Here is a 14,680-nt window from a genome sequence, read left to right as displayed (position 1 = left end):
CTCCCCCTCCCTCCTCCCTCCCTCCCTCTTTCCCTTCCTCCCTTCCTCTCTTCCTCCTTCCCTCTCACAATGCATTGTTTCAGTCCTAAAATTATTTGCCATAAATAGACTCCCTTTCTTACCAGAGTGTTGGAGCCAGTAGGATTGGGAACCTCAGGTAACACTGAGCTGGTTCACCCATTTGCATTTTCTTACTGGTGAATTTCCCTGGGGAGAGTCTTTGGCCAGATTTTAGACTGTTTCTGTCTGGCTGTCGGGAGCTCTGAGGTTGGTGTCTGGTTTCAGCATTTGCTGTGGGGTGAGCAGAGGGGTCATTCCCTCATACTCCTTATTTAAGAGGTGATGCTTTTTTGACAGTATAGGTAACCACGAAGTGGGGTTGGGGGTGGCACAGCTAACCTCAAATTCTCATTAAAACAAACTTGGTCAAAGGTGGTGTAAAATATGAATTTGATGTAAAAGGAAAGTTCTGTTCTAAAGTGTATAGTAGTTTAGGAGCTCAGAACATCTGATAACTGTAATTTTAAGTGGACAAAAAGTTACTGTTAAAGTATCTTTCAGTATGAGAACCAGTGCCTGGGCAGCATCATTTGATGGAGCAGTTTCTAAAGAGCCCAGCAGGCAGTGGGGCCATTGCAGGTGATCGTGTGGCCTGGAGAAGACGCTGCTCATTGGCCTTAGTGCTCACTCCGGGATGCAGCTTCATGTCCTTCCTCAGCTTGCCTCGAGCAGCCATTATCATCAGTGCATTGGGAGAAAAGGTGGAACCTCTTTGCCATTCCCCTGACTGGGGGAGAGAACCCAGCCCCATTCTCTTGATCTTATTTTTGCTTGTCAGTCTCATCACCATGACCCCTGAGATTCCCTCGGGTTCAGGATGTACCTTAGTGCCCAGGCCCTGTGCATACCTTCCATCAGTACCCTTGAGTTCTCCCTTTTCCTGGGCTGGCCCTCTCTGCTCTGCTGGGAGGTCCTGGATCAGTCTGCCTTCCAAGCCCCTCCATCCCAGCATCATCCAGGGTTAGATCCTTAAGGTCCCTCCCACCTGCAGCTCCAGTGTTTCTACCCTGACAGGTTCCAGGTGGAAGAGGCAAATGAAGCTACATCTTTAGAGCACCTGACATAGAATTGGGAATACTCTTAGTCCACATCAAAGAATGGAAAGAGTTTGACCTGGAGAGTGCTGAAGATCTCAACTGGTACTACTACCACTATCACTTATTCTCACAAACAGAAAAACTTTATGTAGGCAGGGAGCTGGGACAGAATCAGGCTGCCCAGCTCTGGCTGTTCCACTGAACCACCTGCTAGGAGACCAAGCAACCTGATAAGGAGTGGCCTCCCAGGTGCCTTCTGGTGCCTTAGAGTTTCACACAGCCAATATGGGGATGTTTTAACTGATTCCTATCATTCTCCTCCCTTCCCCCCTATTGTTTGTAGCACAGGTGTGGAATCAGACTGACGGGGTTCTAAAAGTCCCAGCTCTCCCACTGTCATCGATGTGGGTCAGGCTGGGTAGTTAGCTTCCATGGCCTGGGCTCCCACATCTGCGTGGGGTCTGAGGACTGAATAAAGTATGGAGTTCAGCATGATGCCTGTTGTGAATGTCATCACCATAAGGATAAATACTAGATTTCGGATTCTTCCCTGGGGGAATTGGAGACGGGGCTGAAGCCTTGTCCTTTTCTCTCTGCGGTCCTTCAGCTGTGCAGAGAGGCAGGGTCCTAAAGAATGGTGCTCCCTGCCCTCCAGCTTGGTCTTTCATACTCTGATTCTGAACCCACTCAGTGTGCCAAAGACCTAGCAGACGTCCCCACAGGGCTAATGTCGGAGCTTTCCTTGCCAGCCTTAGATTGGGGGCCACAGCCCTGCCTTTGAATTCTTCCTCAGAGGATGAGGCGAACTATTTTCCAAATCCACTTTCTAAACTTGATCATGCTTTTCAATGATGCATATTTCCAGGCCCAGTACCAAATCTTAATCCAAATCCAGGGCCTGGGCTCAGGAGTCTGCATCTTTTAACACTCCTACCCTGACTTCCTTTTCTAATACAGGTATTTCCTGGTCCAAATATTAAGAAACCTAAGAGTGGGTTGGAGGGTCCCAGAAGCTGCGAGCCTGACTTCAAAGGGCTCCTGGAGGCCTCACTGCAGCTCCCTGTGGGTGGGAACAACTCCCATGACCAGTCTCGGGCCCATGCCCAGGCCAGCTCGGCCAGCTCCAAAGCTGCAAAACTGCCTGCTGCCCAGGACCGAATTCTCTGCTAACAGGCAGTGAAACCTGACTCAACAAATCTTCACCTTGGCCTTTGGGGGCAGGGGTCACATCAGGCCCGCCAGGAATACCTGGCATTGGGAGGGCCTGTAGAGGTAAGTGCCCTAGTAAGGTTTTCCACTTTCTTCAGGAGCCTCCCTACATAGGGCAGCAGGAGGGGCACGAAGGGTAGGCTTCTGTCTTCTGACCTGGCCCTGCTGCACCTGGGCTGCCACTAGTTGGGACCAACGTGTGTGGTGTTTTCCCAGATTGCGGTGGAAGATTTCACTTGTTGCCGCACAGAACATGTCCTGTATTTCAGAAATCACACAGTGGCATCAACACTGGGAATAAGCCTAAAGCCCTCAGTCAGCCTCCTTAGCAGCCATTAAAAAAACAGTTTTAAAATAGAGCACCCTCGTGCGTTGCTGGTGGTACTGTGAATGATACAGCCGCTGTGGGAAACAGTCTGGCAGTTCTTAAAAATTTTGAACAATTGCCATATGATCTAGCAATACCCAAAGGAATTGAAGCAGGGTCTTGAACAGGTATCTGCACACCCATGTTCATGGCTGCAGCATTCGTAATAGCCAAAGATGGGAGCAACCCAAGGGTCCATTGTTGGATGGATGGATGAATGGGTAAACAAGCTGCAACATCCATACAATGGAATGTGATTTAGTCTTCAAAAGGAAGGAAATCCTGTCATGCTACATACAGCAGGGATGAAAATTAAAAGAACATCATGCTAAGTGAAATAAGCCTGTTACAGAAGGACAAATATTGTATGATTCCACTTGTATATGAGATTCCTGGAGGAATCAAATTGATAGACATGCAGAAGGGGCTGGAGGGAGGGGAAATAAATGGGGAGTTAGTGTTTATGGGGCAGTTTCCATTTGGAATGTTGAAAAGTTCTGGAGATGGGTGATGGTGTTGACACAACAATGTGAATATGTAATTCCACTGAGTTGCACTTAAAAATGGTTAAGATGGTAAATTTTGTTATATATATTTTAAAAACCTTAAGACAGTAAAGAAATGGCCTGTAATTCTGCCATCCAAATAACCCAGTTAACACAAGTATTTGTTATATATATTATATAAATTGTTGAAAAACAAAATTCAACTGAGTGAATTTAAAGATCTAATAGGCTTTATTAAAGCAATTCATGAATCGGGCAGCATCTCATCCAGAAGGGCACTCGGAAGGGCTGTGCAAAATAGAAGTTTTTTTTTTTTTTTTTTAATATATTTTATTGATTTTTGACAGAGAGGAAGGGAGAGAGATAGTTAGAAACATCAATGAGAGAGAAACATCGATCAGCTGCCTCCTGCACATCCCCCACTGGGGATATGCCCGCAACCCAGGCACATGCCCCTGACCGGAATCGAACCCGGGACCCTTCAGTCCGCAGGCCGACACTCTATCCACTGAGCCAAACTGGTTTCGGCAAAATAGAAGGTTTTTATAGGCAGAAGGAGTAAAGGGGCTACTGACAAAAGAAAAGGAAGGATTATTTTGCAGGCTGGGACATCTTTCTATGGGGGAAGAGAAGGTGAGAGTTTTATCATGCAGATTGCTGGTGCTTAACCAGAAAATTCCAGACTGGTTAAGTTTATGATTCTGGGCCCAGGCCGGTGTGGTAAAGTGATTGAGTGTGGACTTAAGAACCAGGAGGTAACAGTTCAATTTCCGGTTGAGGCACATGCCCCCCAGTGGGAGGAGGGGGAAGTGCAGGAGGCAGCTGATCAATGATTCTCGATGTTTCTCTCCCTCTGAAATAAAAATATATTTTAAAAAAAGATTTTGATTCTAGGAGAGGTTAAAAGCAGATCAGGTATTAAATCTAGGTTTAGTGTCATAGGCTTTTAGCATGAGTGATGCCATTTTGTCCCTCTTTTTTCACTTAGCAAAATGAACACATGGTTTAAAAAATTCAGAGAGAGGTATAACATTTAAAATATATCTACTTCCCAATCTCTACTGAATCCCTGTCTCTACAAAATAAGTTTCTGTACTATCTTTAGAAAAATGGTATTGAGCTTTTAACTAGCGCTATGTATATATAAAGTATACCAGAGTGATCATGCTGTACACACAGCGGTGTCAATGTGCTCTTCCTTGTTTGTTCTGACAATTTCACAGAATCGCATTCTGTGGATGGCACAGTTTCTGTAACCCATCTGCTTTGGTGAGCATTTGTTTTGTTTATTTGATCAGTAGTTTGCACTGTCACAAACATGTTTGCATAATATTCCAAAGACATGCAGAGGTCAATTCTTTATAGTGAAATTTCTGGGTTTCAGAGTATGTGCTTTGAGGTTTCTGTGAGCTTGCTCTCCAAAAAAGATGGGAGCACCTATTTCCCACAGCCTTGCCAATACTGGTGTCACCAGCATTCTTGTTTCCCCCCAGTCTTAGATGTGATACTCGATCATTTTGATTTGCTTAAGCTGCTATTTCTTGAGCATTCATCTGGGTCAGGCAACGAGGCAAGCCCTTTGCCTATGTTATCACAACCTTAGCCTCACACCCTGAAACATGGGTGGAATTAGACCCATTTAATAGATGAGCAAACTGAGTCTCAGATATGTTGGCTGTTTTCGTCTGTCTGGGATTTTTTTCCCCCTGGAGCTTCAGTATGTTCTTAACTGTGATCTCTACACAATTTTATAGGCTGTTAGAGGGAAAATAGCCGACTTAAGCACACGTCTGTGCTCTTCAAATCCAGCACACAGGCTTGTGGTTTTAAAGGCTGCCAAACTGTGTGGCAAGGGCAGCACCATCAGGACACAGCTCTCACTGGCCATTTAAATCTCCCGGTGTTTGTCACTTTATAAATAACCCTCTGGTGACTTGTGCTCACAGCCCTTTCCTTCTTTGGGTAAATTCCCAGGAGGAGGATTTCTGAGTGAAAGGGTATAATGATCTTTTTTGGAACTTCCAAGGGAGCTGGCCAGTCCTTTCTCTGCAGTAAATCTGTAAGCCCAGGCTGCCCTGTGGCCTCCACCGGCTACCCCAGTGAAGTGGGACTGAAACTCCCACTTCACTTCCTCTTGCTGGAGCTGTGGGCTTGTGGACTCTGCCTTCACTTTCTTGGGCCTTTGGAATTTGGGGTCCCTTCCCCCATAGGACGGCCCTTGTCTCTGGGTTGGGGAGTGTTTTCTGGACTGAGATGGGATCTTGCCTGCTTCAGGGGAGGGGGAATGCTGGCTGCTTGTATCCTCTCCTGTTTTCATTCTTCAGGAGGACTCCCACTTTCCCAGTAGGAGGATTGAGCCTCTCAGAGGGATGGCCTCTCTCCACCACCAGATGGAAGCCTCAGGTCCATGGTTTGTCGCTGCCTGTGTGCTTGTGGGCAGCTCCCTTAGCTTGTCTGTGCCTCCATGTTCCTTTGGAAAAGTACTCAGACAGCCGGGTCCCCTTTCCCTGTTGTCCGGTTATGGGGGCTTTGTGGGAGGGATGTTAGCACTCAAGCTGTGGGGTTGTGGGGTATAGGAGGGGAGTGGCCCTCCCAGGTCTACATCTTGTCCCTTTTAGAGTCATGAGCCTTGCTTTCTGGCCCATGGGCTGGGCCCCCTTTGGTGCTGGATCAACAGATTTGCCCTGAGCCCCTCTCAGTGCCAGGAAAATTATTTGTTAATTTTTGGATCATCTTTCACCCATGACTTCTTCCCACTTGGCCTGTCACCCATCTCCCTTATCAGTCCCTTGGGGCAGTGGGGATTTTGTCCAGGAATTGAGTGGGAATGGCAGCAATCAGGGATCTGTCCTGAGAGAGGCCTCTGCCCTCCAACTTTGGTGGTGCCCGGACTAAATCCCCATCCTGGATGGGCTGAAACAAGCTAAGCTGACTGACTCCCAAGGCCCCCACAGGCTCAGGCTGAGCCTGACAGTGTGTGATAGGAAGGGACGGAGATGACCCTTATGCGCTGTCCCCACCTGGAGCTTTTTCTGGACTGTTGGGCATATACTCAAGCCATCCATGTGTTGACCAGGAGGGCATCTTCCATCAGCTAAGGGAAGGCCAGCGGGAGCCACCTTGGAGGTCAAGGTCGTGTAGAGACCCCTGAGGAGATCCAGGAGGGTGGCTTTCCTACACAATAATTCTCCAGTGTACCAGGGCCCACACGAAGCTTGTTTCGAGGCCAGAGAAGTAGTTCTTTTATTTTTTAATAAAAATGTAAAATTTGTGAAATATAGCATGCATATAAAAGTATATGAGAACGTATATAGTGTTTGAAAAGTCACATAAAATGCACCTATACACTCAACCATGACAAGAAATAGAATGTTTCCACAATCCCAGAAATCTGCTGTGTGCTCAAACCTGATCACATCCTATTTCCTCTCTTCCCACCCTCCTCTGCCCCTACCCTGCCAGAGGCAACCATTATTCTGAATTTTGTTTTTAGACTTTATTTTCTGACCCTGGATTCTTTTTTTTTTTTTTTTTAATATGTATTTTTATTCAGAGAGGAAGGAGAGGGAGAGAGAGAAACATCAGTGATGAGAGAGATTCGCCTCCTGCACACCCCACACTGGGGATTGAGCCCACAACCCAGGCATGTGCCCTGACCAGGAATTGAACCGTGACCTCCTGGTTCATAGGTCGACTCTCAACCACTGAGTCACGACCGGTTGGACTGACCCTGGATTCTGTGAACCTTGTGCAAATGGTGAGCTCATTTTGTTCACCTGTAAAATAATACTGTTCTATTTTTAGTTTAACCATGTTTTTTTTATCCTAAACACTTTTGTTTGCTTGTTCTTGAACTTAATGTACAGTCTTGTTGCCTGTACTTCAGTATATCTTTTGCTTATTTAAGAAATTGATTCATATTAATGTTGCTATAACTCATTCATTTTTTAGTAATAGACATTCTTTTTAGAGTAGTTGTACATTTACAGAAAAATTGAGTGGATAGTACAGAGTTCCATATACCCTGCCCACAGTACATTAGTATGGTATATTTCTTACAATGAATGACCAAGATTGATACATTAATATAAGTCCATAGTTTATTCAAATTTCCTTCTTTTATTTATTTATTTTATTTTTTTTAATTAAATCTTTATTGTTCAGATTATTACATTTGTTCCTCTTTTTTCCCCCCATAACTCCCCTCCTCCCAGTTCCCGCCCCACCCTCCGCCCTCACTCCCCACCCACTGTACTCATCCATAGGTGCACGATTTTTGTCCAGTCTCTTTCCGCATCTCCCACACCCCTTTCCCCCCCAAGAATATTTCTTGCCATTCCCTTCTGGCCTGCAAAGTTTCTGTTGAGAAATCAGCTGACAGTCGTATGGGTATTCCCTTGTAGGTAACTGGGTTTCTTTCTCTTGCTGCTTTTAAGATTCTCTCTTTGTCTTTTGCTCTTGGCATTTTAATTATGATGTGTCTTGGTGTGGTCCTCTTTGGATTCCTTTTGTTTGGGGTTCTCTGTGCTTCCTGGACCTGTAAGTCTATTTCTTTCACCAGGTGGGGGAAGTTTTCAATATCTTGCTCTCTCTCATCTTCTGGCACCCCTATAATTCTGATGTTGGTACGCTTGAAGCTGTCCCAGAGGCTCCTTACACTATCTTCGTATTTTCGGATTCTTTTTTCATTTTGTTTTTCCAGTTGGGTGTTTTTTGCTTCTTCGCGTTTCAAATCTTTGACTTGATTCTTGCGCTCCTCTGGTCTGCTGTTGGGTGTCTGTATAATATTCTTTATTTCAGTCAGTGTATGTTTAATTTCTAGTTGGTTCTTTATCACAACATTGAGGGTCTCATTAGATTTCTTGAGGATCTCACTACATTTATTGGCGGTCTCACCAATCTTTTCGAGGGCCTTATTAAGTTTATAGGCAGCTTCTAGACAGTTCTTGAGAGACCTTAAAAGTGTGGTTTTGAGCTCTATATCTTCCATTTCTGACATTTGCGTCCTGTTTCTTTGTCTCCGCATTTTTTTATCTTTTCTTGGTGCACCCCCTAGTGGTCTTTGTGTGCAGTCTTGTTGTAGTTAAGCCTTGATTGTTGTCGGCAATACCAGGGGTGATTTGACCTCCAGGCTAACTGGCAATGAGAGTCAGCTGTGTCTGCAGTGGGAGAGCTTCTGTGCTGGATCTCTAGGGCGGTGCTAATCTAGCCTTTGCCTGAGGCTATCTGGCAAATGGCTCTGCGCAGGGCTTGGGCGGGGCGGGTCCCTGGGAATCTACAAGGCGGGCGGAGCAAGCAGTTATGGCTGCTCTCAGTTCCGTCCCTAGGGGCTCTGCCTCTCAGAGTCCCAGCAACCACTGCAAACCTCGGAGAGAAAGCTGCCTTCGAGTTCCGACCGAAGCCAGACAGTCCCGCTTCTCCAGTTTGAGTCTGGATCCCTAGAGACTCGCTCGGATCTGGAGCTCAGAGTCTGAAACTCCCTCCCGATTGAAAACAACAACCGCGCCCTCGCCGCCAGCCCGCTCCGCGCGCACTCCGCACCTGAGTATTTCACTTCAGCACTGCGCCTCCTCTGAGTCTGGGTATGATATTCTCTTTCCTCCTAGTTGTAGAATTTCCACTCAGCCAGCCTTCCTATGGTTCTGGATGATGTCCGTTCTGTCCTTTAGTTATATCTCTGAAGTGGTTGTTCGAGGCAGCAATCTCCGGCGTTAACCTATGCCGCCATCTTGGTTTCTCAAATTTCCTTCTTTTTTTAAAAAAATATATTTTATTGATTTTTTTACAGAGAGGAAGGGAGAGGGATAGAGAGTTAGAAACATCAATGACAGAGAAACATCGATCAGCTGCCTCCTGCACACTCCCCACTGGGTATGTGCCCACAACCAAGGGACATGCCCTTGACCGGAATCGAACCTGGGACCCTTGAGTCCACAGGCTGACGCTCTATCCACTGAGCCAAACCAGTCAGGGCTTCCTTCTTTTTTACCTAATGTTCTTTATCTGTCCCGAATCCCATCCAGGACAGCACATTACTTTTAGTCAGTTTGTCTCCGAAGGATTCTTATGGCTGTGAAAGTTTCTCAGACTTTCCTTGTTTTTGATGACCTTGACAATTTTGAGGAGGGTTGGTGAGGTGTTTTTTGGGCTACTTTATTTATTTATGTATTTATTATTCAATAACATATGTTTACTCCTTTTTTTTGTTTTTTAAATACATATATTTTGGCCCTGACTGGTTTGGCTCAGTGGATAGAGCATTGGCCTGTGGACCGAAAGGTCCCAGGTTCGATTCCAGTCAAGGGCATGTACCTTGGTTGCGGGCACATCCCCAGTAGGGGGTGTGCAGGAGGCAGCTGTTCAATGTTTCTCTCTCATCAATGTTTCTAACTCTCTATCCCTCTACCTTCCTCTCTGTAAAAAAATTAATAAAATATATTAAAAAAAAATAAATACATATATTTTGTATTTCAGAGAGGAAGGAAGAGGGAGAAAGAAATATCAATGATGAGAGAATCATTGATTGGCTGCCTCCTGCACACCCCACACTGGAATCAAACTTAGGACGCTCTATCCACTGAGCCAAACTGGTTAGGGCTACTTTGTTTTAATAAGAAATTATATATATACGCTGTAACAAGAGTTGTGATAATTTCCACCAGGTTTTATTCATGGAGTTGATGTACCTTATCACTCTTGCTACTGTCAATGGCTTCTTTTTGTTTTTTTATTTTTGCTGTTTTTTTAAAAAATCTTTATTGTTGAAAGTATTAAATAAGTTCCTTTTATTCTCCCATTAACCCCTTATAGCCTGATCCTGCCCCCTGCCCCAGGCCTCTACCCCCCTATTGTCTGTGTCCATGGGTTGTACATATATGCTTACAAGCTCTTTAATTGATCTCTTGCCACCCACTCACCCACCCCCACCTCCCCTCTGGAATTCAACAGTCTGTTCCATGCTTCTGTGTCTCTGGATCTATTTTGTTCAACAGTTTATTTTGTTCATTGGCTACAGCATATGAGTGAAATCATGTGATACTTGTCTTTCTCTGACTGGCTTATTTCGCTTAGATTAATACTCTCCAAGCCCCTCCATGCTGTCTCAAAGGGTAAGAGATCTTTTTACTGCTGCATAGTATTCCATGGTGTAAGTGTACCATAGCTTTTTAAAAATATATATATATTTATTGATTTCAGAGAGGAAGAGAGAGGGAGAGAGCTATAGAAACATCAATGTTGAGAGAAGAGAGAATCATCGACTGACTGCCTCCTGCATGTTGCCCAGTGGGGATTGAGCCCACAACCCAGGCATGTGCTTTTGATCAGAATCAAACCCAGGACCTTTCAGTTCGCAGGCTGACGCTCTATCCACTGAGCCAAACCAGCTAGGGCTACCACAGGTTTTTTATCTACTTGTCTACTGATAGGCACTTGGACTGTTTCCAGATCTTAGCTATTGTAAATTGTGCTGCTATGAAGATAGGAGTGCATACATTCTTCCTGATCAGAGTTTCGGGTTTCTTAGGGATATGTTCCTAGAAGTGGGATCATTGGGTCAAATGGCAGTTCCATATTAAATTTTTTGAGGAAATTTTATACTGTTTTCCATAATGGCTGCAGCATTCTGCATTCCCACCAGCAGTGTACTAGGGTTCCCTTTTCTCCACATCCTCACCAGCACTTGTCATTTGTTGAATTGGTGATGTTAGCCACTCTGACAGGTGTGAGGTGATACCTCATTGTTGTTTTAATTTGCATTTCTCTGATGACCAGTGACTTTGAGCATTTTTTTATATGTCTCTTGGCCATCTATATGTCCACTTTGGAGAAGTGCCTATTTAGGTCCTTTGCCCGTTTTTTAGTTAGATGGTTTGTCTTCCTTTTTTTAAGTTGTATGAGTTCCTTATATATTTTGTTTATTAACCCAAATATGTTCTCCCTACAGTGGCTCCCTTTTCATTTGTTGATGGTTTCTTTTGCTGTGCAGATGCTTTTTATTTTGATGAAGTTCCATTTGTTTATTTTCTCCTTAGTTACCTTTGCCCTAGGAGATGTATCCGCAAACATATTACTATGAGAGATTTCTGAGATTATGCTGCCTATGGTTACTTCTATGGTCTCACGTCTTACATTTAAGTCTTTTATCCATTTTGAGTTTATTCTTGTGTATGATATAAGTTGGTAGTCTAGCTTCATTTTTTTGCATGTATCTGTCCAATTTTCCCAACACCATTTATTGAAGAGACTGTCTTGGCTCCATTGTATGCTCTTGCCTCCTTTGTCAAATATTAATTGAACGTAATGGCTTGGGTTGATTTTTGGGGTCTCTATTCTGTTCCATTGATCTATATGCCTGTTCTTGTGCCAGTACCAGGCTGTTTTGATTACAGTGGCTTTGAAATATAACTTGATATCTGGTATTGTGATTCCTCCTACTTTGTTGTTCTTTCTTAAGATTGCTGCGGCTATTCAGGGTCTTTTTAGTTCCATATAAATTTTTGGAGTATTTGTTCTAGGTCTGTGAAATATGCTGTTGGTATTTTAATAGGGATTGCATTGAATCTGTAGATTGCCTTGGGTAGTATGGATATTTTAATTATGTTAATTCTACCAATCCATGAACATGGTATATTCTTCCACTTGTTTATATCTTCCTCTATCTCTTTTTTTTTTCAATATCCTATAGTTTTCCGAGTACAAGTCTTTTACCTCCTTGGTTAAGTTTATTCCTAATTATCTCACTTTTTTGTTGTTGTTATTGCAAAGGTAAATGGGATTGTTTAGTTTTTCTTTCTGAGAATTCATTATTGGTGTCCATTGATTTTTGGGTGTTGATTTTGTATCCTGCTACCTTGCCAAATTCATTTATTAAATCTAGTAATTTTTTAATGGAGTCTTAAGGGTTTTCTATGTACAATATCATGTCATCTGTGAATAATGAGAGTTTTACTTCCTCCTTTCTAATTTGGATGCCTTTTATTTCTTCTTCTTGTCTGATCACTGTGACTAGGCCTTCCAGTACTATGTTGAACAAGAATGGTGAAAGCAGACACCCCTGTCTTGTTCCAGTTCTTAGGGGAAATGGTTTTAGTTTTTGCCCATTGAATATGATGTTCGCTGTAGGTTTGTCATATATGGTCTTTATTATTATGTTGAGATATGATCCCTCTATTCCCACTTTGATGAGTGTTTTATAAAAAATGGTTGTTGGGTTTTGTCTAAGGCATTTTCTGTTTCTATTGATATGATCATGTGATTTTTGTTTTTCAATTTGTTTATGTGATGTATCATGTTTATTGATTTGCAAATATTGTACCAGTGTTGCATCCCCAGAATAAATCCCACTTGGTCATGGTGTATGATCTTTTTAATATATTGCTGGATCCAATTTGCTAATTTGTTGAGGATTTGAGCATCTATGTTTATCAGGGACATTGGTCTGTAATTCTCTTTCTTTGTAGTGTCTTTATCTGATTTTGGAATTAGGGTAATGCTGGCCTCATAAAAAGAGCTTGGAAGTGTTCCTTCTTCTTAGATTTTTTTGGAATAGTTTGAGGAGTATAGGTGTTAGTTCTTTGAATGTTTGGTAAAAACTCCCCTGTGAAACCATCTGGACCAGGGCTTTAGTTGCTGGGAGTTTTTTGTTTTTTGTTTTTTTTTTTAATTGATTCAGAGAGGAAGGGCGAAGAAGAGAGATAGAAACATCAATGATGAGAGAGAATCATTGATCGGTTGCCTCCTGCACTTGATCCTACTGGGGATCAAGCCCGCAACCTGAGCATGTGCTCTTGACCAGAATTGAACCCGGGACCCTTCAGTCTGCAGGTCGACGCTCTATCCACTGAGCCAAACCAGCTAGAGCTGCTGCGAGTTTTTTGATTACTGCTTCTATTTCATCAGTTGTTATTGGCCTCTTCAGGTTTTCTTATTCTTCCTGATTCATTTTTAGGAGATTGTATTTTTCTAGGAATTTGTCCGTTTCATCCACATCATCCAGCTTGTTGGCAAATAGTTGTTCATAGTATTTTCTTATAATTCTTTGTGTTTCTGTAGAGAGGAAGAGAGAGAAACATCAATGATGAAGAGAATCATTGATCAGCTGCCTCTTGCATGCCCCACACTGGAGATGGAGCCTGAAACTCGGGCATCAAGCCATGACCTCCTGAATTCTGGATTGATGTTCAGCCATTGAGCCACGCTGCCCGTGTGTCTTATTTATTTTTCACTGCTATATGATATTCCACTTACAGCTATAACTCGCATCTTGGTAATTCTGCCATTGATGGACCCTTAAGTTGTTTCTAATTTTTTATTTCAAATGCTGCTGCTTTATATATTTTTGTATGTCTTCTAGTATGCATAAGCACACATTTTTGTAGGGTCATACTCAGAGGAGGAATTAATGGGTGTAGGGTTTGTGTGTGCTCAATTTTACCAGATGTTGTAAGAAGTTGTACAAATTTGTATGTATGCCTGAAGTTCTTTTTTCTACTTCTTCACCGGCATTTGATCTTATCAAATCTTAATTTTCTCCAGCACAGTGGGTGTGAGATAACATAGTGATTTCAATTTACATTTATGTTTTATAACAAGATTGAGCATCATTTCATATGTTTAGGAGCTATTTATGCTTCCTTTTATGTGAAATTCCTTTTCCTTGCCCTCTTTTTTGTTGAGTTATTATTCACAGTTCTTTATATACTCTAGATATAATTCAGAATATGAGTTGCAAATATATTCTTCCAGTTTGTGGCTTGTTTTTCCATTCTCATATCTTTTTGAACAGAGGCTTTCATTTTAATGTAGTTGAATTTATCAACCTTTTCCTTATTTCAAGTTAAACATATTCTCCCAATATGTACGAGATAGGGATCCAGTTTTATTGATTTTTAAAATTTTACATTTAAATATGCATTAACTGCTGGTTATTGAAAAATTACTTGCTTTCCCACTGAGATGTGACGCCAGCTGGGAGTCCCAGATGAGTGCTTGTTTCTGAGTTCTTTCTTTCCCACCAGCGGTCAGTGTCTCTATCCCAAACCCACTGTCTACATTATGACAGCTTTATGAAAATTTTTGATATTTGGGAGAGCAAGACCCTATGACTTTAACAGTGCTTTGGCTATTCTTAGCTCTTTGTACTTCCATAAAATTGTTACTTTCAGATGGTCTAATACATTTTTTTAAGTTAGATTCACAATTTACAAAAGGGCATATGGTAAAATTTCCCCATCCTGCCTTTCTTCTCTCAGTTCTCTCCTCAGAAGCAGTCAGACTTAACTAGTTTCTTGTGCATTGTTCCAGAGATAACCTGAAATTGCATAGTTTTGTGTGTATATTACCACACCCCTTTTTGTAGTTGCACAGTTCATCAGCAGAGTTTATGTAAAATCTGTTTTCAATGAAATCTTTCTTTTCGTTTTTTTTTTTTTTTAATTTTTTACAGAGAGGAAGGGAGAGGGACAGAGAGTGAGAAACATCGATTCAGCTGCCTCCTGCAC

At 42.8% G+C, this 14,680-nt stretch overlaps 1 protein-coding gene across 21 annotated transcripts in view; it reads left to right on the top strand.

Annotated features, from left to right (window-relative positions):
- Positions 1-14,680, top strand: part of ANAPC7 (anaphase promoting complex subunit 7) — a 71,882-nt gene that overhangs the window by 20,268 nt on the left and 36,934 nt on the right. For 2 of the 21 annotated variants that reach the window (XR_004974785.1, XM_036353462.1), the window contains one exon: positions 1,075-1,592. The exons of 18 other annotated variants lie outside the window; for them this stretch is intronic. Coding sequence is in view for 1 of the 3 variants with exons in the window: in XM_036353462.1 (XP_036209355.1) it covers positions 1,075-1,126 (52 nt within the window). In the remaining 2 variants the exon portion in view is untranslated. Of the gene's footprint in view, positions 1-1,074; positions 1,593-2,054; positions 2,370-14,680 lie in introns of those variants that run through there. One more of the 21 variants, XR_004974789.1, reaches the window with a different exon arrangement.

Source organism: Myotis myotis, unplaced genomic scaffold, assembly GCF_014108235.1.
Source record: "Myotis myotis isolate mMyoMyo1 unplaced genomic scaffold, mMyoMyo1.p scaffold_m19_p_20, whole genome shotgun sequence".
Lineage (NCBI taxonomy): Eukaryota > Metazoa > Chordata > Mammalia > Chiroptera > Vespertilionidae > Myotis > Myotis myotis.
Note: the sequence above shows the minus strand (reverse complement) of the source record. Positions and strands in the feature narration are given on the sequence as shown.